General features: G+C 39.9%; 1 protein-coding gene across 27 annotated transcripts in view; it reads left to right on the top strand.

The window, feature by feature from the left end:
* LOC110968508 (uncharacterized) overlaps positions 1 to 22,851 on the top strand; it is a 63,771-nt gene extending 40,920 nt beyond the window's left edge. For 2 of the 27 annotated variants that reach the window (XM_051955726.1, XM_051955727.1), the window contains exons 31-45: positions 3,788 to 4,568; positions 4,676 to 4,803; positions 4,914 to 5,015; positions 5,422 to 5,479; positions 9,370 to 9,504; positions 10,392 to 10,478; positions 10,564 to 10,746; positions 14,616 to 14,726; positions 14,919 to 14,993; positions 15,097 to 15,230; positions 15,321 to 15,443; positions 17,480 to 17,537; positions 17,627 to 17,707; positions 17,824 to 17,925; positions 20,637 to 22,851. In XM_051955726.1, the coding sequence (XP_051811686.1) occupies positions 3,788 to 4,568; positions 4,676 to 4,803; positions 4,914 to 5,015; positions 5,422 to 5,479; positions 9,370 to 9,504; positions 10,392 to 10,478; positions 10,564 to 10,746; positions 14,616 to 14,726; positions 14,919 to 14,993; positions 15,097 to 15,230; positions 15,321 to 15,443; positions 17,480 to 17,537; positions 17,627 to 17,707; positions 17,824 to 17,925; positions 20,637 to 22,282 (3,804 nt within the window). In that variant the 3' untranslated portion in view covers positions 22,283 to 22,851. Of the gene's footprint in view, positions 1 to 3,787; positions 4,569 to 4,675; positions 4,804 to 4,913; positions 5,016 to 5,421; positions 5,480 to 9,369; positions 9,505 to 10,391; positions 10,479 to 10,563; positions 10,747 to 14,615; positions 14,727 to 14,918; positions 14,994 to 15,096; positions 15,231 to 15,320; positions 15,444 to 17,479; positions 17,538 to 17,626; positions 17,708 to 17,755; positions 17,926 to 19,265; positions 19,399 to 20,636 lie in introns of those variants that run through there. The other 25 variants (XM_051955745.1, XM_022218409.2, XM_051955731.1 and 22 more) reach the window with 25 other exon arrangements.
* The last annotated feature ends 1,229 nt before the right edge of the window (positions 22,852 to 24,080 follow it).

A 24,080-nucleotide genomic window follows, 5' to 3' on the forward strand; every position in this document is an offset into this window, starting at 1 on the left:
GTGCATTTCTCATAGGTTGATGCTACAGGTACGGACCCGTACCCGTAGCATCTGTACTAGAGGTACGGACCCGTACCCGTAGCATCTGTACTAGAGGTACGGACCCGTTAAGGTCACTGACGAGCTGGCGCCGGTTAACTACTATTTGCTGCACATTACAGGCAGTTTATATGAATGACTTTGACGGCGAACATTGTATAATTTAACCAAAAATACACCGTCTCCTCTCACACTTTAGACATTACAGTTTTTACACTTTTAGACGCCGTGTCTACATTGTTTGAAGTCCAGTTCCTATTAATTAGTTTACCGCGTTCAGTGGTGGAAGCGGCTGACGAACTCCATTGCAAATGTTCCCATTTAATTTCGGACGCTAATTTACAAGATAAAGTTAAGGATGTCGAATATGAAACAAACACTCGTGAATGGTGAGGAGCAGCTCTTTAATTCGGCATGAATTAAAAAAACCCACAAACTCGATTTACTGTGATATTGTGAGATTTGTTTGTGGTTATGTAACTTAGCCATTCAACAGAGTCCGCTAACATTAAAGTGACTGACGTGCAGTGTCTGTGTTGACAGACGTAGAAAATACGTCAGGGTTTTGTTCAGGTTGTTAATATGTAATAGTGTGTCGCTACTTTTGAAGGTAAAAAAATACTTGTAGTTTGCTGGCTGTTAGTTCTGCCATTTGTTTTGTTTGCTGTTTGTGCTTTATTAGAACAGGGTCACGTGAATAAAAAGTTTTGCTATTTTTAATAGTAGTGCCGATTTCAACCCCCAAATCGCTGTCCGTGAAAAAGTCAGATAATGATATTTATAAGACATTATGCATGATAGAAAAGAGAACAGCAGATGACTGACATGACAGGCTCGGCACGCAGATTTACCTCGAATCACGGAAGCGCCTTCATCACTCGGATTACCAAGCCGGCTCATTAATATTTATGTGCGTCGGATTACCAGCCAATCACAAAGCGCGTTCATCAGCCGGCTCATCAATATTCATGTACGTCTCATTAATATTTATGATCCGTAGGCCACAGGCTACGGGTACGGGTCCGTATCTGTAGACACTACGTTTCTCATATGCTGTATGTAAGACTATTCTGACTATAAAAGTTATTTTGTAGACTGACAATGCCTGAAATTGCCTTCTGTGAGAGCCAGGTTTGACAATAATGGTCTTTTCATTGTAGTTTTACCTCTGTATTTATTTATTTTTGCTGTTTTTTCTTTCTGAGCTGTAGCTATTGGAAAGCTGCCTGTAGGATTGTAAATGGGGGAAAACATGTCAAACTTACATACAACTACCAGGTAGTTCCATGTTTTTACACCAAGCATCAGTACAGCAGCGTGATTGGCTGAATATTTTCCTTTTCAGCTGTGATAAAGCAGATGATTGGATTTTTTAGGGGAGGGACAGGACGTGTGTCATTCATCTGCCATCTTTGACATTTTGGAATTCTTTCATAGATTTTTATTCAAGATTCTTTAGGTCATTACCTTAAAAGTTCTCCACAAAGTGTCACTCTCTTTTTTGTTTCAGTCTAAAAGAATATCCTGTCTGGCAAAATTCTGCCAAAAATGGTCTTGGTCTGTCAGAAATGAAGAATTTGCAGTTAAGCACATGGTAGCTTCGATAGCTGTAGGAAAGAATCGTGTTTAAATTTTAACTTCAGTCGAGTTTAAGCAAGTCTATTTATTCAGTTCCTCGTTGAAGTAATAAATCAAAGTTACTGCAATCTTACTATTAGCATGATCACATGACAGATGTATGACACTGGTCATATCTTAGAGTGGCGTAATTAACTCCAGACTAAAGAGGAAGGAAGAAAATCAGATTTATGACTGCTTTGTTTCAACAGCATCGGTTTGGTTTAGCGCCTGTCTGGTTTTGCGCACAAGTAACCACCCATGAATGATTTTTATGCCTAGTTACTCCCTCTTATCACTTAAATTTCAGCTACCAGCATTTGATCAGGAAGAGGTTTGCTGCAGTCATAGTTCTAGTGATATGGCTGCATGTAGTCATATCTAGTGGTGTGAAACTGCGTGTTTGTTTATTTGAGATAGAAGACAAACTTCTTCTCTTCAGTTGTGCTGTTTATTTTCCAACATCAGTGTCTCAAAAAGTCTTGTACAAAACCTTCTCTGTTTGGAACAACCTCCTAGAAAAGGTTGAAGTCTGATGTGAACACAACATTTTATTCAGTATGGTGCTTTGTGAGTGGCTGTAGAACATAAACATATCATTCACATAGTAGAATGTGAATGACTGCATGGTGGGAAGGAACCGAGGTTTAGACTTAGTTTTTCCTTTGTTGGTTCACAGATATGTCCACATCTCCTGATGTAGTGGGAAAAATACTCCGCTCGTGTGCAGCCATTAAGGCATTAAGCCATGTACATTTATTTGCTCTTATCATGATGAAGTGCATGGTACTGAACACATAGCCCCGTTGTCATATGTGGTATGTGGATTCTGTTTCCAACTCAGTGCCTCTGTGTGCTGACACTATGTAATAAGATGCTGTGCTGAAAGACTCTGATGAGATACCCTGATGAAACCTGATGTATGCGCAGAAAAAGGCAAATAAAGTGTTTTGATTGGTTGGGCGTGGAGCCAGAAGGAGGGGGTTACCACCTCCTGGTGAAACTGCCCATCAATCATTAATTTTTGGAAAACACCGAAGCATCCAGACACCATTAGGAGGGAATCAGGTGTTGTAATGACTAAAGAAGCTTAAAGTTGTAAGGACATACATTTTCCTTCAACACTGGCACATGATTCATCCAATCTGCAGCAGCCGCATCCTGTAAATAGAATCCCCCTTTCTAGCACTTCCTGCTCTCTGTCAGTTCTTCTCCTTTGTTAGCTGTGATGTGATGCAGCTTCTGCTGATGACTCACAGGGAGGATTGTTGTGATTACCAGTCTCCTAAAGAACCTTGGGAAAGCAGTTTCATTGAAATTAGCTGTTACCTTATAAAGAAATAGGAGTATAGTGTGTGTGTGTGTGCACCCATGTTTTTGCTATATTGTGGGGACCAAATGTCCCCACAACTGTAGGAAAATTGAAAACTATGTCACTTGTGGGGACCTCATTTCAGTCCCCACAAGTTTAAACAGTGTTTTCTTGGCCATGTTGTTGTTACTGAAAAAAGTAAAAGTGCAAAAAGGTTTTTTAGGGTTAGGCATTGTTTTGGTCTGGGTTAGGGGTTAGATATGAATGGGAGTCAATGGTATGTCCCCACAATGATAGCAAGACGTCTGTCTGTCTGTCTGTCTGTCTGTCTGTCTGTCTGTCTGTCTGTCTGTCTGTCTGTCTGTCTCCCTCCCTCCCTCCCTCCCTCCCTCCCTCCCTCATGTGTTCAGCCCTTCAGGGCCTGAGACTGATGCCTGAATCCTCTTTTTCCTTTTCTTCAGATCAGCACAATTCATGCATTAACTGCACAGTAAATAGTATTAATATCAGTGTTTTGCTATATATATGTGGTGACAGTTTCAGTGTTAAGCTGGCAGTGACTTTATAAAAATAATAAATCCTAACAGTGGTCTGTAGCCAGGTTTATTTTGGTGCTGCCAAAAGGACAGATAAGATGTTTTAAGTGTGAAATTGGGAGTAAAGATACTATCACATCACCCAAGAAGACAACCAAAGCGTAATGAAATGGTGTGAAATTATTTCAAATCTCCAGATTGCAGTTTGCAGTTGATGCACAGGGAGTGTTTTTGTTGTGTCTCTCTTTCACAGTCTACTAAATATGGCTGTTTCATTTTAAAGGTGGACATGGAGATTGACAATTCAGACGACTCTCAGGGGGCTGCAGACGTGTCTGCAAAGATTGATACCACCTTCAAAGCAACCGACGCACCCCCCGAATTGAAAGGAAATTACACAACGACCAAAGTGTCGGAGCCAGCTGACAGCTCTCACACTAGTGTGACTGTTCGCCGAGGTAGTGGAGACACATTCAATCCAAATGTGTCCACAAGTGGAACAAACGCGGCCAGTTTGTGTCCTGATTCCACATTTAATGACTGCAAAGCTCATATTACTCCAAAAACAAGTGTGGCATTGTCAAAAGTGACAACCACTTTGAAAAGGGCAGACGCGACAGGATCCACCTCTAATACGACCTCAACCACAAAATCTGCAGCGGTGTCAAGACCCCCAGAAAGCAGAACTGAAATTGCAGGGACAGTGAAAGCTGCTTCGTGTAGCGTCGCATCTAAAATAAGACCCTCAGTGTTGCAGGAAGCCACAGACAGAACTGCAGCTTCCTCCAAAGCTGAAAATCCTCTGAAATATTCCGAAGCTGCGTTGCCTTCAGAAGCTCATAAAACATCAGTTAAATGTGGAAAAAGGGAAGCCTCTGCTAAGACTGTACATGTGAAGCATTCAGAAGGAGGAGAATATGCTGATGATGCGCCACGTCTGCATAAGAGTAACAAGCTTGCTGCTCCACACTTGACCACAGCCACGACTGACAGGAAGCCGCCTATGAAACGGACCCATAGCTTTGGAGATAAGATGGAGCAAAAAACAGACATTCCTGGAATTGGTTAGTATAATTTTTTTATTATTTTTTTTAAACCCTGCATTGCATCTCTGTGATTTGGCCTCTTTTTCATTTTACTCAGAAATCTGTATTTTGTCATTGCTATGTAGGTTTAAATCAGCTGATTTTGGTGTTCTGTGAGGGAAAGAAGCAAATCTACTGTCAGCTGTGTTCTGTCAAGTTGACAGAGTCGAGTAGGATTCACTTGACCGACCGGAGACACCATTTGAATTATGTGGTATGTGCTTGATGAGGTTTCATTGTAAAAATAAATAAATAAATACCTGAAGCTTTTGAAGCAGGCTATTAATACAAGTCTGAACTCTGTGCTCTCTCTGTTATTACTAGAAACTGTGTTTCCCGGGACATAGTCAGAGCATGGACCAAATTCAGGAAGCAATTAAAAACTTGGCTCAGATGGAGAAAAAACTAAATTTCCGGAAAATCCAGGTGACAAGTCTGCTACAGTTGATCTGAAATAAAACTGTCATGAAAGTATCACACCAATAAAACATGAGAATGAACAAGCATTTACATTTTTGAAGAAGGTAATTAGTGATAAGAACTCTGTGGTTATGGTATGATAATCACATTTGGTCCTTAATGTCTGGATCACATCTGCATTTCACTGAAGGTTTGTGCTGGAATGTGATTTTCATTTTTGCTTCAAATATACATAGCTTATATAATGTTACTCAGTTGTAATCAAAAATCTAAAAAAGAAGTAAGGTTTCGAAACAACAGAGATGACTTGTGGTAGAACACATACATAAACACGAGACCGTACATCAAAAGAGCAAGATGACAGCTTGCATGCATCGCTGGAAATAAATAGCATGTTCTGCTTTTCTTTTAGGAGATTAAAGTGAACCAGGATGTGTACAATGAGCTGGCTGCTCTTCCAGTGCAGAAAGGTAATGATATCCGTATAATCTGAAATAGAAAATCCTATTCTGTACAACTTACACAGTAGAATATCCAGGTTGTTTTTCTACTGACGTGTCTACTCTCAGATGTATGTCGCTTTGGTCTGCTAAATTGTAAAACTGTAGAAAGGTTTAGACAAAGCAGACCTTTGATTTGTTTCGTTTATCTTGAGAGATGAATTATCTAGGCAAAAGGATGTCACTGATGGTATTTTCAAGTTTGCAATCTAGACAAGAATGCCTGTACATTTCATGGAAAAAGGCAGAATCTGAAGATTTTCCTGCAGAAAACTAGCCTAGCCGCGCTAGACAACCCACGGCAACGAATTTAATTCTCTGCCAGGGTGGGTCTAGTTACCCTCCATAAGGCTCGAGGCTGGATTCTCCTAAAACTGGCCGGACCAATCACCATGAAGTGTAGAGTCAGAAGGCGGGCGTAACTAAGTGATGACAGAGGCGTGACGATTCTGACAGAAACAACCGGCGCACAATAAACAGTTATCTTTTGACTCGGCTTTGGCCACAGCCCTTAAAAATTTGAAGCTAAAATTCAACTTGAAAGATAAACAAAGGATGGCATTGAAGTGTTTCATTGAGAAGAAAGACGTATTTGGACTTATGCCGACGGGATATGGCAAATCTTTAATATACCAGTTGGCTCCGCGGCTCCGCTGGTTGGGAAGCTAACGGGACTTAGCCACAATCCGCCGGTGCTCTCGGAACTACGTCAGCCTATTCGTTGTGCTGATTGGTTGTATACCTACCCAATTGCTGCAGAGGGATTTGATAGACAACCTTTTAGCCTGCCTCCCTCCCTGTCGAGCTTCCCTAGACCCTTGTGCCGTCAGAAACATGGGTATAGCGCGGCTAGGCTAGCAGAAAACTGCAACAGTAGTCTGAGCTTTGTAACTACTCAATGCAGTGTAATGCTAAAATATATTTCTGAAATGAAGCACAATTTTTTGAGAATAAAAGAACTGCGGAAAAGAAAATAACCAAAATAATCTGATTGGATTTATGCAAGACACAGAAATTGCAACAGGAATACTCAGGGATAAAGGGGTTTTAGCTGAAGACTGACTGAGAGTGACCACAACTTTATTTTGTCATAACACTCCTGCGACCCAAACACTATTACCATATATTGTTCAGGGTTCTGCCTCTTATATGTCCTTATTAGCAGCACACAGCAGATTTACAAACTGTCAATTCACTTGCTGCACCTTTACTTTAATTTCAAATGGATAAAATTGACATTTTTCCATCAGTAACTGTCAGGACGGATTCTTGGATTGTTATTGAGGAACCACTCCGAAGCAGATGAAGACTTGAACTCAAGAATATTCGTTTAAGAATATTTAGTAAGCATTGGATAATCAAAATTGCACGCATGCAGATTCTCGTTTGATCTAGCTGACAGCAGTTGGCTAATCTAAGACAATTTCTGCATGCAGCTGTTCACAAAGATGAGAATGCCTGTCTAGCGCTAATACAGAGGTTTTTAACTGAAAATGTGCAGCTATCTAATTGGTCTAAAATAAGGAAGTTCTCCAGGATGTCTTCAGTCTTCGTCCAATCCGAGCTGTCTTCATCCTGTAATCGTGTGTGTGTGTGTGTGTGTGTGTGTGTGTGTGTGTGTGTGTGTGTGTGTGTGTGTGTGTGTGTGTGTGTGTGTGTGTGTGTGTGTGTGTGTGTGTGTGTGTGTGTGTGTGTGTGTGTAACCTTTGTACAGACAAGAGCTCAGCTTCTGCTCATTTATGCTGAGTTGAGTTTTATTATTCATTTTATTCAATTTATAATTTTTAAATGATTACATACAACAATATCAATAATTTAATTATTGATATAAGGCAAATTCATTTAATTTTATCCCTACTTTTAGTTTAGGATCCTCATAGGTTAATATAAGATTTCTATGCTTGTCCCCATTTTACTGTTACTTAGGTCATTACTGATTTCACTTTCTTGTAAGTGTTTCAAACATTATACTTCAATTTTCATTCTCTAAGGGTATTTACGGTCTAATACTTTTAACCTTTATTCATGTTCGAGCATGCCCTTTGCATGAACCTGCTGACCTTTCATTGCCCTCAGTATGTATGTGACAGGCGCAAGCACATCTCTGAAACCACAGGCCCCCCTTCTCTCTAAATGTTCCATCGGTTTAACTGATGTCTAACCCTCATCTGCGAACCGTTGGCCTAACCTATATCTATTCTTATCTTTGCTAACAAGCGAGAAGCGTGAGGTGTTTTTCCCCCCAAACATCAAACTAAAGAGCGGTGTAAGCATTTCTCTTAAGTTCACTCTTGATGTGAAAGGTCAAAGTTTTAAACAATGCATTCATGAGCACACTAGTAATGTATTTGATTATATGATTAATATAGGTTGTAAGCACACTAATATAAGATTGAATATATATGATTAAATGATGATTAAATGAGTTATAACTAATGAGAGTAATTTTAGATTAAAATATGATAGTTTAATGTAAAGGTAGAAATGAATATTCCCCACATAACCTGTAATGTCAAAATGAAAATTAGTTTTTAGATTAAAAAAACAAAACAAATTTACTAAAATTCAAAAGGTGAACAGAAGTATTTATACTTTTAATTCAGTATTTCCAGAAGCATCTCTCAAATATGGAGCAATAGGAGTGCCAAATCAAAATATAAATAAATAGATAAATAAATAAATGTGGAAATATAAAGAGAAATAAATAAATAAATAAATAAATGTGGAAATATAAAGAGAAATAAATAAATAAAAAGGAAAATTTTGTCTTTGCTTTTACCTTTTCTGTTTTTTCCTTTTATTTATTTATTTATTTATTTCTCTTTATATTTCCACATTTATTTATTTAATTATTTATTTCTCTTTATATTTCCACATTTATTTATTTAATTATTTATTTATTTATATTTTGATTTGGCACTCCTATTGCTCCATACTCAAATGCCAGTTGTGGTCCAGAATTATAAAATTTAACCCGTTGCGATTCAGTGTTCCGCCCGCGGTACACTTTGAGATCTGCATAAGCAATTTGCTAAATGTCTGAAACTGCAAATGCGATTATACAAACATTATACGCCGATGGAAAGCTTAGATTCTCATGAATCCACCGGTATAAACCACTTTCAGATGTGATTACCACAGCGGGTAATATAAACACGTTTGTCCGACAAACAACGAATATCCATCCATCCGTTCTCTGTACACGGCTTCAACGCACACAGCGCGACTCACATTTCCGGGTTCATTATTACACACAGATGAAAATATTCCACAAAAAACGGCCATAATCCAACCTTAGACATCCAGACGAAACAAGCCGGTAACATATTTTGTCCAAAACATGTCTTGAAGTCTGTATAAAATCCACGAATAGGTCGTTTTCAAGGAAATGCACCTCGCGATGCGCGTCCAATATTCCCTGTACTTCTCATCATATTTTTATTTACAAATAGAATATTAGCGATTTTTTTGTCCTGAAAATGGCTGGAATTGACTGCAGCTTAAAGGGTTAAAGAAGTTTCACGTTTTTGCAAGATACAAAGTAACAAAAATTCAGCTTCAAGCACCGAGGTGTCAGAAACCAACATTTCAAAGTGTAACATTTTTCTTATTATTATTATTACTGACTTTAGTTTTTGATTTAATTGGTATATTTGCTCATTTTATGATCTACAGCTACAGATTTTTTTTAAATCTGTGCCTGTAAACGTATTTGTCTGCTCTGTATTATCAAATGTGGTATAGCAGAAATGTTCAACTTGCTGGAAAATATATTAATTTTTATGGAAATGAACAATTTCTCTTCGACAAAAGGCCACTGACTTGATCTTAACTTCCTATCCGTGTCTCTTAATTCTCAGTGTTGGAAAAAATTAAGGAACTCAAGGGAAAGACATACACCCAAGCCTCATCATCTTTCGCAGCTGCTCCTGCAGAGACTTCCAAGCGGGATGCTGCGTGGGCCAGTCCATGTGAAGTCTCCAGCACAGATGATGGTAAAGTGTCTGTCATTTACGAGCAATAATTTCCATCCACTGTTAAGCAGGGAAGCATGAGGTCCCAGAATCAGCCATAAGAGCCAGACTCTGGCAGAGTAACAGCGAAATGAGGAAACACAGTGTGATACTATAACCTCAAATCTGTAAACAAATTATGTTATAACCCAATGAATGTGATTAAGCTCACTTGAATGCTTATTTTTAGAATCTTTGTTTAAAAAAAGTAACTGAATCAAAAGGGCAACTCGCTAAAAAGTTACTATGTGAAACTGATGTTTTTAACAGGTTTGATTACTATGAAACTGAGAAGTTTTAAAGAACTTTGATCACCATGAGAAACTAAAGTGTTTTTAGCTTAGAAACAAAGTAAGAAGTCCAGAGCTAAAGTGAACTCGGGTGCTCTGTAAGGGTTTTTAAACTCTAAATAGACTTTGGGGATTTTTTGTAAGTCTGTGCTCGTTGTGCAAAAGGTTGCACAGTGGAGTGCTCGTGATAGCTATACACTGACATCAGCTTCTAAATTTCCCAATCAGAGGCCTTCTCTGACTTATAAATACATAAATAAAAAATAGTTTTAGTTCTTTAAAAACACAGAGAGGTCTTACGATCGATGAGGTGGACGAGTGTGCAAGTCGGGGGGGGGGGGGGGCGGAGTATGCTGTCATCACATGTGTAAATTGAGTATGCTGTCATTGCATATGTAAAACAAGATCCGCTTTGAGGAAAGCTGCTGTTATCAGGCATGACTGGTAAATTAATTTAACCATTTAAAAGGCTACTTGTGACATTGTTAAAAAAAAAACTGTGAATGAAATGAACATCATGAAATCCATTTGCTGAACCAGTTATTATTATACTAGTTAATTCTATTTTTTGTCTCTCAGGGATCTCTATGCCCCAGAGTGAAATGTCAGGACTTTCTACCAATAACCAGACTGAGCAGGAGAACAAAAACAAGCTCCAGACGCCAAGTGAGAACTCATGTGGAAAAAGTAACAACCTGAAGACATTTCAAAATGAAAAACCGCTGAATATTGTACCGCTCTTATCACACAGACTCCCACGTCAGTAAGGAAGCCAGTGTTGCTGCAGCTCGGTCAGCCAGAGCCCAGAGCTTTGATGGTGAAGAAACACAAGCTGATGACTCGATTCAGGACCAATTTCGTCCGTCTTCGAGGTCAAGCGGAAATTATTCAGAGCCCAACCCAGGTCCAAGTATTCAACCCGAGGAGAAGCAAGGTATGATACATCTGTGTTTGTCATTACACGTTCTTGAGCAGAAAAACTGCCTAAATAAAATACGTATTTACCACAAAACTCAAATATTATCCGTCCTCGATTTAGCCTCTGTCAAGTAGGAGCATTTTAAACCAGACGAGGAGGCTCATATGAATGGCATGCCTTTTTTACTTTTATTACATACTACAACTACATACAAGTTTCATACAGTAAGTGTACAACTGAAAACTATGCTTGCACTAGGAATTTGAAATGAAGAGCCACTGTGGCTCACTCGTAAGAATAACAATGAGCCACAATGAGCGACAATGAGCCACAAATTTCTGTGTCCGTGATAGCAGAAAAAATGGAGTCATTTTCCTGCATTCTGGTGCATTTTGAGGTAAAAAATGCTCAATTAAACAGTTCTATTTTAACTATTTTATTTAATAATAATTTGGCAACGCCTTTCAGAACACCCAAGGTCACTTTACAGAGGATAATAAACACAGTACAAACACAGTACAAACACGATACTTTTTGGTCAGAAGGTTCGATATCGGTTTCAATACTTTTCTAATATTTCAGAGATATGTTGTACTGTTAAAAATAATAATTTATGCAAATAAAACTTTGATGCACTGCTTTCAAATAAATTTTGCAGTCGTACACATCACAATTGAACAGATTTTGTTTTCAAGTGTAATACATAACAAAAAGTGCAGCCAAAGTAAATAAATTATGATAACTTCACCAAAGTGCATAAAATGCAAGAAAAATGTAAACAGAAAATGGGACAGTTGCCTAATAACACTAAAAACTAGTGGTGTGCGATACTGCAAGATATGGTATTGATCCGATACCAAGTAAATACAGGGCCAGTATCGCCGATACTCAAGACTAACTTTCGCAGTAATAGATCTTTAAGATACACCCCACCCCGTTTTTGTCTTTGATAATAAAGTATGATACACATTATAAGTTCATGGCACCCATCTGGTCCCACCTGGTTGCTTAACGAGAGATATTTACCGATGTTCCCTGAACGCCTCACAGCGCAGACTATGGTACATACTGCTCAGTGGCTGAGTGATCAGACCACTGTGAGAGCAAAATTTACTTATATTTACTTATTTAAAAGAGTCAGATAAAGTGTCCTCATTTCAGATTAGTCCAATATGAAAGCGATTGATTTTGTCCCTATGTTGTTTTCTGTGAGCGGAGAAAACAGCACACGTAAGTGCGCTACGTCTTATAAAAGGGGAGCGCATTTTTACATTTTAAAGGCCGCGGTCAGTTGTTCTCTTATAGTGGTTAGAAGCTAAAAATCATGATTGTGACGAATGATTATTTATTTATTTTTACAGCATTAGTCTTTGTAATTGTCTCTGGTTTAGTATCTTCCTGCCTGCAGTTTGATCCGTCACGGCCGCTGCAGGTGATCTGTATGAATGAGATGAGTTGCAGGACGTGGCCACGCTCCGTGGATCGCCGTCAGCGCTGCCGCGTTCCCCTTTCTACTGTACTGTCGCCCCTCCGGGAGCCTGTCTCCCCCCTCCCTCTCCGGTTGTGAGTTTCTGGCCAGTGTTGGCATTATAGTAACTTGGTATTCATTCTGTGAATAAAACCTGTTTAATTTCGACCTGCATGACGCCTGCTCTGCGTAGCTCTCACTCTGGGTTCAGTTCCACCGTACCGTTAGCCTGCTAGACAACCCACGGCAACGAATTTAATTCTCTGCAGGGTGGGTCTAGTTACCCTCCATAAGGCTCGAGGCTGGATTCTCCTAAAACTGGCCGGACCAATCACCATGAAGTGTAGAGTCAGAAGGCGGGCGTAACGAAGTGACGACAGAGGCGTGACGATTCTGACAGAAACAACCGGCGCACAATAAACGGTTATCTTTCAACTCAGCTTTGGCCACAGCCCTTAAAGATTTGAAGCTAAAATTCAACTTGAAAGATAAACAAAGGACGGCACTGAAGTGTTTCATTGAGAAGAAAGACGTATTTGGACTTATGCTGACGGGATATGGCAAATCCTTAATATACCAGTTGACTCCGCTGGTTGGGAAGCTAATGGGACTTAGCCACAATCCGCCGGCGCTCTAGGAACTACGTCAGCCTATTCGTTGCACTGATTGGTTGTATACCTACTCAATTGCTGCAGAGTGATTTGAAAGACAACCTTTTAGCCCGCCTCCCTCCCTGTCGAGCGTTCCTAGACCCTTGTGCCTTCAGAAACATGGGTCTAGCGCGGCTAGGCTACCGTACCGTAACATTATCAAAAGCTGTGTCTCAGTCTGTCTCCTTCTCTGCCTCCTCTTTCCTCAGTGTTGGTTGAGGAACCGTACAACAGCTAAACAGCTCATTCTACACATTAGACAGGAACGGACTGACAGAGCCACGGAAGAAATTAAAGTTATACTTTCCACCACTATGATTTATGATGTAGCTGAGCCTGCTTGCTTGTTTGTCTGGTGCCGCCGAGTCACGTGACGGTCAACATCCAATCACAAGAGGAGGATTAGCAGCTGCTCCTCAGATGGAGGACTTCTGACAGGCAGATCGCCTGTTCATTGAAGCCGCATCAGTTCAAACATACTCGACAGAAACTGAAACTTAAGTATGATATCACAGCACTGGCATCATTGGATATCAGTACCCACGCTGGGATCGATATTATCAATATTTTGGATCGATCCGCCCATCTCTACTTTTTACAAGAAAAATGGTGTGCCGCTGTGGCTCACATGGTTCAGAATGACTGCGCCATCCAGCAAAACGATGCGCCAATGGCGCTTTGGCGATCGGCTAGCGCAAACCTAGGAAACCTACTACTTCATCATAGTAATGCGCCTTTTACTTTGACCAGCACAGTCTGTAGTGTGAAATGAGCTGTATTCTGTTTGTTTGCTGTCAGTGGCTGAAGCTTGTTTTTACTCATTTGTGACACATAAAGGATGTAGCTTCACAGAAAATTGTGGGTCAGAATGGCCAATAAGCATGCTGGCTTGCATATTACCACTACTCCACTAAATTTTTAGTCACAGGTTTCTGGAACTGAATGATATAGTGCTTTACTTTATAAACAAAACAACAAAAGTCAGACAAAAAGACAAAAAACAACAAACACAAGAAAAAAATATTAGAAAAATGAGACACAAAACGACAAAAGTGAGAAACAAAATGACAAAAAATGAGACATGAAACGACAAAAAAAGGCAAAAAATTTGACAAATAAGTTACAAAGCGACAAAACAATGGACAAACAACAAAAATGACAAAAACACAGACGACACAAAACAACGAATACAGCAAAACACAAAATGACAAAAATAAGACAACAAACACAAGCAAGACAAAAAGGAAACATAAAACGACAAAAACAAGAAACAAAACGACAAAACATGAGACAAACGACAAAACATGAGACAAAAAAAGGACAAAATATTACAAAAATGAGACACAAAATAATAAAAGAACAATGAGCAGTATAGGATTTTACTTTATGATCAAACCAACTTGTCATGGTGAAGAAATTATTTTAAAATTCAAGTTTTCCAAATTTACAATTTACAGTTAATGACTTCTCTGTAATTTTTACACTTTACAAAGTCATCCGACGGGCCGGATTGGACCCTCTGGTGGTCCGGTTGTGGTCCACGGGCCGCATGTTTGACACCGTTGGTCTACAGTATCTGTAGCATCTTTTCTTGTCTCTTTTCATGTCATTACTGCTTCTCTCTTATTATAAATATAGGTACCATTACTACTATGCAGTTTCTTGCATTATTCTTTACTGGACATCAGCATGTTTATCTCTTTCTTGCACACCATGCCTGCCTCATCACTCATTTACACAAATCCTTTTTTATCCAAACTTTCCAGTCGTCGCTAGGGAGAAACTTGTCAGTGATAGAAGCCAAAAAACTCCTGACAACACACAACAGCAGAGGAGGATTAGTGCAGAGTTACATGCAACACAGAAGATGCTAGAAGGTACGAAGAAAACATCTCTTGTAAAATTCTTCAGCCCTGACCAGCTCTGTCCAGCTGCTACAATTACACCCCTTGTCAAAAGGTCTGAGACACTTTCTCATTCAAATAAATTAGAACCCGTCTCAATACTTTTGACAGGGGGTGTACTTGGTCATTAATTGTACTAACTTGTTGTTATGTATGGCTTCACAGGAGAAAAAACTGAATTCTGCAGCCGTTTGTCCTCATACTTGAAAGTAAAGCGTCTTGATACAGAACTAATCATTGGTATGTGTTTCCTTCCTACGTGTAAATTGCTATTACCTCCAATTATTGCCTGTCATGTCACTAAAGCATGCAGCATGTTACAGATGATGTGTCTTCATCACAGGTTTGGGCTCTGTGTGGGAGTGCCAAGGGATATCCCAGGAAACATTCTTCTTATGTGAGAGCTGCAGTAAGATGCTGTCTCTCAGGGACATCTGTCAGCACATGGTCAGCTCTGATCACAAGCTCCAGTGCATGGTGTGCTCTACCTGAATAATTTATGGCAAACCTCTAAGCAAAAGCCTTTGCATTATATGATATGATATGACATATGTGTGTGTTTTTCAGTGGAGCAACCATAATGAAATTATGCGCAAGCTCTGGCCTCAAGATGATGTCACGAAGCAGGTCTTAGAGGACACTCTCTGGATGATCTCACATATGGAGCGAAAAAAAGTGATAGATGCACAGGTAAACTATTATGACCATATATTCAGGGGTGAAAGTAAGCCGGAACGGTCCGGAACTGCATACCGGCAAAAGATCTGGTGGCGGAATGCAGTTCCGGGAAAAGATCTGCTGGTGGTACGCCGCTCTTCCACCGGTATCTATGGGTACGCCGGTACGCCGCCCGGCCTGCCTGCTATCCATAGATATCGACTGGAGTTCACTCAGCAGTACGTGAGTGCGCATGCGTGTCTACTTCCGTAACACAGCGATTGTTATGGCCAGTAGCAGCCAATAGCAAATAGGTGCGCTTGATTTATTGCAGTGGGACGAGCAATAAATTCCACGTGAAATTCCCCACGTTCTTGTGATTGGCTGAAAAACTTTCAACAGGATTTACAATGGTTAACAATGGGTTGGTTAACAATGGGGTGAAAGTAAGCCGGAACGGTCCGGAACTATTACTAATAGTTCCGGCAAGAATTTAAAACTACTTTCACCCCTGCATATATTATGAATGTTATCTCAGATGTCCTTACAGCAACTGGGAAACTTCCTGGACCCTAAAGCCCATCAAATGCAGGGTAGCTTCATCTTTTTTTAAAGCTTAACTTTATACCAATTATCAGCCAGAAACCGTAAACACAGAAAGACTGTCAACTTCCCGAAGGTCCTTGAGCGGGTCATGTCATTTCGATAATGTTCCAGATTTCAGCTTGAAATTCTATTTCGTCATTCACAAATCGCATCAATAAAATCCCCAAAATACATCCCCAGTCAAAAGTTTTAGGACACTGTCTCAAATAAAGTAGAACCTGTCCTTCAACTTTTGACAGGGGGTGTATTTCATCATATGGATGTGATCAGGGCAGGACTCTGATCATACATGTGAAGTTTCAGGCAGATTGGAGCATGTTCAGGGCATTTACACAGCATTTGAAATTTCATGGCAAAGGATCAAAATTCCAGAGGCCGCCACGGACACTCCCTTTGACTTTGCAAAAAGATTTTAATAACTTTTGCTCATTAAGGCCTCCTGTATGTACTGGCCGAATTTGAAGTGAATTGGAGTTTCCCCCTAGGAAGAGTTCGCTCTAGAAAAAAATGAAAAATGGGCAAAATCTGACATCCATCCATCCATCCTCTATATACCGCTTTATCCTCACTAGGGTCGCGGGGGGTGCTGGAGCTTATCCCAGCTGACTCGGGCGAAGGCAGGGGACACCCTGGACAGGTCGCCAGTCTGTCGCAGGGCTACATATACAGACAAACAATCACACTAACATTCACATCTACGGGCAATTTAGAGTAACCAGTTAACCTCAGCATATTTTTGGACTGTGGGAGGAAGCCGGAGTACCCGGAAAAAACCCACGCTCAAAATCTGACATTCAACGCAAAATAGCTCACTTCCTGTTGGGTTTGGAATGTGGCTGTCACTGACTTTTTTGTTCAGCCTGATGTGCTGCATATTTGTACTAAATTTGGTAGTGTCCTGAAACGTTTGACAGGGGGTGTAAACCACTGACACCAGGTTCTGTAAAACCGAAATAAATCTACACCACCAAGAAGCCACACTAAGCTGTGGCTAAAATTCAAAGACTGTTTGGCTGAACTACAGGCTGACGTGTAGAAATTAATTAAAATATATAATAGTAAACTATCTATTATAATCAAAGCCAATTTTTCCCCAAATATGCATCACACCTATGGACACTTGTCTGTTGATTCCAGTTTTTTTTTGGTTGCTATTTTGCTATTTTGAGTTAAATAACCCAAAAAAAGTCATTTCTTTTTAAAATTATGAAGGCTTTTATGGTGTTATATGAGTAATACTACACAGAATACTTTTTTTTAAAGGTCTTTCTACCTCTAGCTATGGTTGTGTGTTTTTCGTATAAGTGCAGAAATTTATATTGCATTAAAAAAAACTAAAATAAGTCCAAAATGACTTGAGTAAAAATGTATGTCAACATTTCACACCTGTGCTTTTATGTACAAACTAGAAATACACATCCATTATACTAATTGTTACTCTGCTCGTGTTTTCTCTTACACAGGTTGTACTTCTGGGACACGACATGTATGAAGCTGTTCGGACAGCTCCATTCAGTGAAGGTAGTAGTAAATTTAATATACATATGTCTACTGAGTTTAAATGCAAGAAAGATGTATAGTAACTAGTGTTAACTGTGCTGTTTTTGTAGCTTTAAAAATGGTGAAAAACATCAAGAATGAAAAGAAAATGAGCCCCTGCTGTCTACAAACCAGTACTTATCCACAGAAAAGTGAGTCCACCAGCTCTCACACATTGTCTTGTTTTGTCACTCGCACAGCTCAACTAAAATGACTAAAACAGGAAGAATGCGGGGCTGAATTAGAACATTTGGTTTCTGTTCTGCAGACCAGCAGCCGGAGGATCGACAGAGTCTAGAGCAGTCTCTCCCCACAGAGATGAAGTCAGCTGAATCACTGGAGACAAACCATGCAGACGTTTTTCCCACAGGTACGGGATCGTTCCACTAAATCATTCACACTGACTAACAGCACACTGTAGAATCTTCTTTTATTGTTTTACTTCCAGAAAGTCCAGAATTGCAGAGGTTGAATCTTCAACACAGAAATCTAAAATGAAATTGTTAATTGGTATTAAAGGTGGAGTATGTGGTTCTAAACCAGTAGACTGATAAAATAAATCAGATTCAGTTGTAACAGAACTGACTTTAACCCTCCTGTTGTCCTCACTTGCAGGCACCAAAAAATATTGTTTACTTGCCTGATAAAAAAATCCAAAAATCTGCAAAAAAAAAAAAATACCCCAAATTTCTGAAAATTTGCAAAACCTTCAGGAAGAAAATTCCAATAATTCCTGAAAAGTTTTCCTTAAAAATTTTATTTTTAAAAAATTGCCCAAATTTGGCAAGAAATTTCTTGTAAATACTTCCAAAAATGAGTACAAATTTTCCCCCAAAAAATTAAAAATATCTAAAATGATTACATGCATGTCAGTAAAACGTCTAATATTTTCTTAAAGAACATTCACATAAAAATCAACCAAAATCCAGCCAATTTTGCTGGATTTTGTTTTAAAGAAACATTTTAAGCATTTCTTTTTTTCTACCGAAAAAGTTCAAAAATTTCCCAAAAATGTTGAAAATGTGAACTCAAAATGTGAACATCATGTGAAAATATTTTTTTTCCTCCCCATTTTCAAACTTTAAACCGGGTCAATTTTGACCCGCAGGACAACACAAGGGTTAAAGATTAAATTTTTGCATGTATTCATTTAGGCACCATTCTATTTATATGAGGTCATCTGAGAGACGTTTATCAAGAATATTTCAGGTTGAATATTTTTACAATTTATCAGATCCAATCATGTTTAATATTCTGCAATCAGAATGTGTGAACACTCATTGATCTTCGGTTCACACACAAAGAAATGCATGTTTGTGAGAGGTCAGAGGCCACATACCCTTAGAGTTCACTTTAAATTATTTTGTAAACGGATAATAATCCTGTTGAAAAAGTGACAAGGTTTATCTCGTGTATATATATGGTACAGTCAGTTAGTATTAAATGGTGTAAACAGGCATATAACTTGTGTGATTTCATTATACATGATAGTAAACATCTAATTAAAACTACAAGTAAAAGAAAAGTAGGAATTTAGACACTTGTATGCGAAGGGAGTGTTTGTGTATCTCTGTGAATCCTCCACACACACTTAGATTTCAAGGTGTTTTCACTGATAGTGGTCCTGATGAGCTCAATTATTTAGTCCAGTGTTTGAGAAACATGACTTTGGTCAAGATTCTGTTAATTTTTGGTTTTAATACTGTTTAGTTCAGAAGAGCGTTGTGGGTGTTTGGAGGAGAAGGTCAGGAGGTCACAGTCAGGAATTCTGTGAGATCGTGGTCTGGACTTCTGCCAACTGTCAGAAGTGACACTTTGAGACCCTTATCAGTTCCTGTAGAAGGTAGGAGACATCGTGTTGTCTCAGAGAGGCCATAAAATGTTAAGTGTTGATGTAAACATATGATCTGTTTGATGCCTGATGCAGACGCTCCATTTGCGGAAGAGTTGTGGGTTAGCCGTCTTCCCAAATAGTCTCTTACTAAATTTACAGCTGTGAGAAAGGGTCTTTGGAAATGTGCTGCTCTGTTATGCCTCATGCACCAAACTGTTGTTCTGCTGCTTGGTATAAAATACAGCAAACATCTACTCATGGTTGGCCAGCTGTCTGTCCCATGTGTGCTGGAGGAAATAAAAATCGAGTGTTGGTTCACATTCCTGGTTCTGTATGTGGGGGGGTAAAATGTCAACCTGATCCACACAACACTACTCCACTGGGCCTTGTACAAGTTCATTCTCATGCACAGGACAAGGGGAAGGAGTGAGGGGAACCTGGCACATGCTAGCCATCTAAATATGCTAATTTTTCTTTAAGTTTCTCTTAAAGACTTGACCCTCCTGTTGTCTTCACTTATGGGCACCAAAAAAATATTGTTTCCTTGTCTGAAAAAAATCCAAATATTCAGCAAAAAAAATTCCCCAAATTTCTGAAAATTTGCAAAACCTTCAGGAAGAAAATTCCAATAATTCCTTAAGTTTTCCTTAAAAATTTTATTTAAAAAAAATCCCCCAAATTTGGCAAGAAAATATTTCCGAAAATGTTTTAAAAAGTCCTAAAAATGTCTAAAGTAATTACATATATATCACTAAAAACTTCTATTTTCTTTTATAAAAAAACAACCAAAATCCAGTGAATTTCGCTGGGTTTTGGTCAAGAAACATTTTTAACTTTTTTTTTTTTTCCCATCAAAAAATGTTCAAAGATTTCCCGAAAATGTGGACATCAGAAGTTTCACTGTGAACTTTATTTTTTGTTCCACATTTTCAAACTTTAAAACGGCCCATTGGCTCCAACTTCATCTTCCACTTTAGACATGTACTCTTTAGGTTTATTGTTGATGGGGTTCTCACCTCTTGTCCACTGTCAGCTGGTAAAGGTTTCAGCCCCTCCCCCTGCAGCCCTCCACAGGATAAAGCGGAAATAGCTAATATCTTCATAAAGGGCACAATGTTAGCACCAGGTGAGATGCTGCCTCACTGTGCGTCTGACACCTGTGTGAATTGCCGATTGTTATTTCTCAAGGCTTCAAACTTGTACTTAATCATTTCCTTTTTTCTTGCGTGTTCTTCTGTCTCACCTAGAAGCCAGCCGAACAGCAGAAAAAACTCATCTGGATGAGACTCCGAACGCTGAAGATTTGAATGGCGCCAAACAAAGAAGTGTGTCGAGTCCTCTGGATGTTAGGCGTTTCTCCTCAGAGGCAGATTCTGTGGTCCCTCCATCTCCTCCTGCCGGCACTCGTCTCAGCCCCCAAGAGGCCTGCAGTAGCCTTTCTGTAAAACAAGAGTTCCCATCTCCTCCACCTCCTCAGCTCCAAAGTCCCCCCCACCCGGTGAAAGTAAAACAGGAAGAGCTGCATTCAGAAACCCCATCCTGTGCTGCCCCACTTTCTTCGAAGGACAATGACACAGAGCATAAATCTGATCAAAAAAAGATACTCATTAAAGACAATGCATTGGGTAAACTGATAGCTCTGGTGAAAGCGCATCAGAAGAAACTGTCCTCCTGCAAATTCGCTCCAGATCCCAAAGATGTCAGCTCTGAAAGTGTATCTGAAAGTATGGAAGAAAATTTTGATTTAAGGCGTGTGAAAACTGAATTTGAAGTTTGTGATTCTCCAACAACTACAGGCTGTGAAAACCAAGTCGTCCCCCAAGCCAACTCGGCATCGTCAGCCAGCAAATCATCTTCTGAGGACTATGTGATGAGAGGCAACCCTTTGTTTGGAGGGACTGAAGTCAAGACTGCTGACCAGCCTAGTTATGCAGCCACCAACTATAACCCAAGACAGATACTTCAGCCCCAAGGCGACACAAAGCCTAATATGCCTGGAGTTTCTCTGTTGCCCATTAACACCATCATAACTGATAGGCCATCATCCACTAAACACAAGTTTATGGGCAGCTATAAAGTAGAGAACCACTTTAAGATGAACACAGGACAACAGGTCGGTTTGTCCCCATTTCAGTCAGCAAACCCCAGTGACACTATGGCAGCTTGTGGAGGGTATGGTCAATCCAGCCATTCAGTTTATCTTCCTTCTCAGCCCGTTTCAGGTTACACAACACCAAGCAATCCTGTCGTCCACACTGGGAGTTTGTATCAGCATCAGGAGTATCCTACAATGCAGTTCTACACAAACCAGCTTCACCCAGAGCAGGTAGTAAACCCATATGGTTTCCAGTCATTTGGGACTAGTTTAGCAACTCCGATGCCCACAGGATGGGGGAGCCTGGAAATGCCGCTGCCTCACCCGCAGCAGCAGCAGCTAATGCAGCAGCAGCTACAACAGCTAATGCAGCAGCAGATAACGAAGGAGCAGGAGATCCAACAGCTCCGGCTGCAGGTACAGCAGCTTCAACAACAGCAGCGAGAACAGCCTGAGCAGCAGCAGGTCCAGGTCCAGCAGCAGCAGGTCCAGGTCCAGCAGCAGCAGCAGCAGGTCCAGGTCCAGCAGCAGCGGCAGCAGGTCCAGGTCCAGCAGCAGCAGCAGGTCCAGGTCCAGCAGCAGCAGCAGCAGGTCCAGGTCCAGCAGCAGCAGCAGGTCCAGGTCCAGCAGCAGCAGCAGGTCCAGGTCCAGCAGCAGCAGCAGGTCCAGGTCCAGCAGCAGCAGCAGGTCCAGGTCCAGCAGCAGCAGCAGGTCCAGTTTCAGCAGCAGCAGGTCCAGTTCCAGCAGCAGGTCCAACAGCCCCTCTCATGGGTATATACCTGGGAAAGTTGCCAGTGATGATGTCAACTAATGCAGTGTTTCATTCACCTCCTCAGCCGACAGATTGGAAACATTAGCTGACCTGAACAAATTCAGCACCAACACTGCAGTACAACACAAACATAACACAACCAACAGGAAATCTTCTCCCAAGCATGTGCAGATTGCATGCTTGCCTCTAGCAGGGGCTGTTACCGCTCAGTCTCCCTCCCCCCAGTGCTACTTTTTCAACATACTGTGAACCGATTAAAAGTGCTGGTTTTACACTGAATTTGCGATTTCTGTGCCACACCAGTGAAGTATTTTTCTGTATTTGCCCTTTGTGCACAAAATGGAGTTCTGCTTTGTTATAATTAGATGACTTGTTTAAAATCACTTAAAACTGTGGGTAAAACCCTAAAAAAGTATTTTTTTACTATGTTTTTGACGTGTTCAAAGCAGTTTTTGCATTATCCTTGAAGGATGAGTTTTGAAAAATGTTCTATTTGTTGTTTGTTTCAGTTTTTATCAGCTGTAATTTCCTGTAAATTTTGTACAAGTTTTTTATTCGTATTTTGTTCACGTTAATAAAATGGCTTTAAATCTGAGATCCTTTGAGTGTGAAGGTAATTTGTAGAGAGATTGTTTATTTAGTATGTGTTGATTTTTGTACAGAGGACCTACTACTAACTAGTGCATGAGTCTGATAGGTAATATACAGTGGATTTAAAACGTCTCCACACCCCTGTTAAAATGGCAGGGTTTTTTGATGTAAAGAAACTCAAACCAAGTTATAGCATGCCTTTTTTGCCCTATCAATTGCAGCCCATGAATAAACGTGAAATACAATAAGAAACATTTTAGGCAAATAAAGAAGAAAAAATGATGTCTTAAGTGTCCACACCCTGAAGTAATACTGGAAGCACCTTTAGATCTTTAGCACAGCACTCAGCCTTATTGTGTAAGAGTCAGTCAGTGTGGCACATCTTGGCTTGGCAGTGTTTTTTCCATTCTTCCTTGCAACAAGGGGAAATTCCTCCTCATTTCTCTTTTTTTTTTTTTTTTTTTTTATCAGAAGATTCAAGGGTTTGTGCCAGGATTTGTTATTTGGAGCCATTCAATATTCCTTCTGCCCTACTTTAACCCTCGTTCCACCAGAAAAAAGCATGATTCTGCCACCTCTGCGCTTCACCATGTAGATGTTCTCTATTTGTTTTGTTTTTGTTTGGGGCAGTGCACATCTTACCACATATTATGACCAAAAAATTCAACTCTGGTCTCTTCAGACTATATTTTTTGGCAAACTTAAGTCGTGGTTCCTTCTAAACTTCAAGCTTTACGTTCGTTCCTTCAGTGGAAAATTGTCCATCTGAGGTTGATGATAAACTGCCTGTTACCATTCATTTTAGGAATACCTTTGCATTTCAGGTGAATTCTTTAACTTTTCAAACTTTTTAATAGTCATAGGGACTGTTAAAACTCCACTAATTAAATGAGAATGTTTTTCACTGTTCACTTGTTTTCTTGGGTAAGATTCTTTAAATTATTGTTTCTCATTTTGAGAATGAGACGGTTGTTCCTGAGAGAGTCATGAATATAACGGTGGGAGTAGAGGAATGCAGGAGAGCATGTCACGGCCACTTTTGTTTTTTCCTGAAGGGAGTTGTCCGGTTTAGACTGGCCTCCTCCACACGTCTGAGGTTTACTGGAGCTTTAATATTTGAACACACCATCAAGGCCAGACCTTGGAGAGATTCATAGCGACTGCTTTGATGATAAATCATATGCAAGAACAAAGCTTGAAAATACATTTCAAACGGCCTTCACAGGCACATGT

This window comes from Acanthochromis polyacanthus, chromosome 11, assembly GCF_021347895.1.
Source record: "Acanthochromis polyacanthus isolate Apoly-LR-REF ecotype Palm Island chromosome 11, KAUST_Apoly_ChrSc, whole genome shotgun sequence".
Taxonomy (NCBI): domain Eukaryota; kingdom Metazoa; phylum Chordata; class Actinopteri; family Pomacentridae; genus Acanthochromis; species Acanthochromis polyacanthus.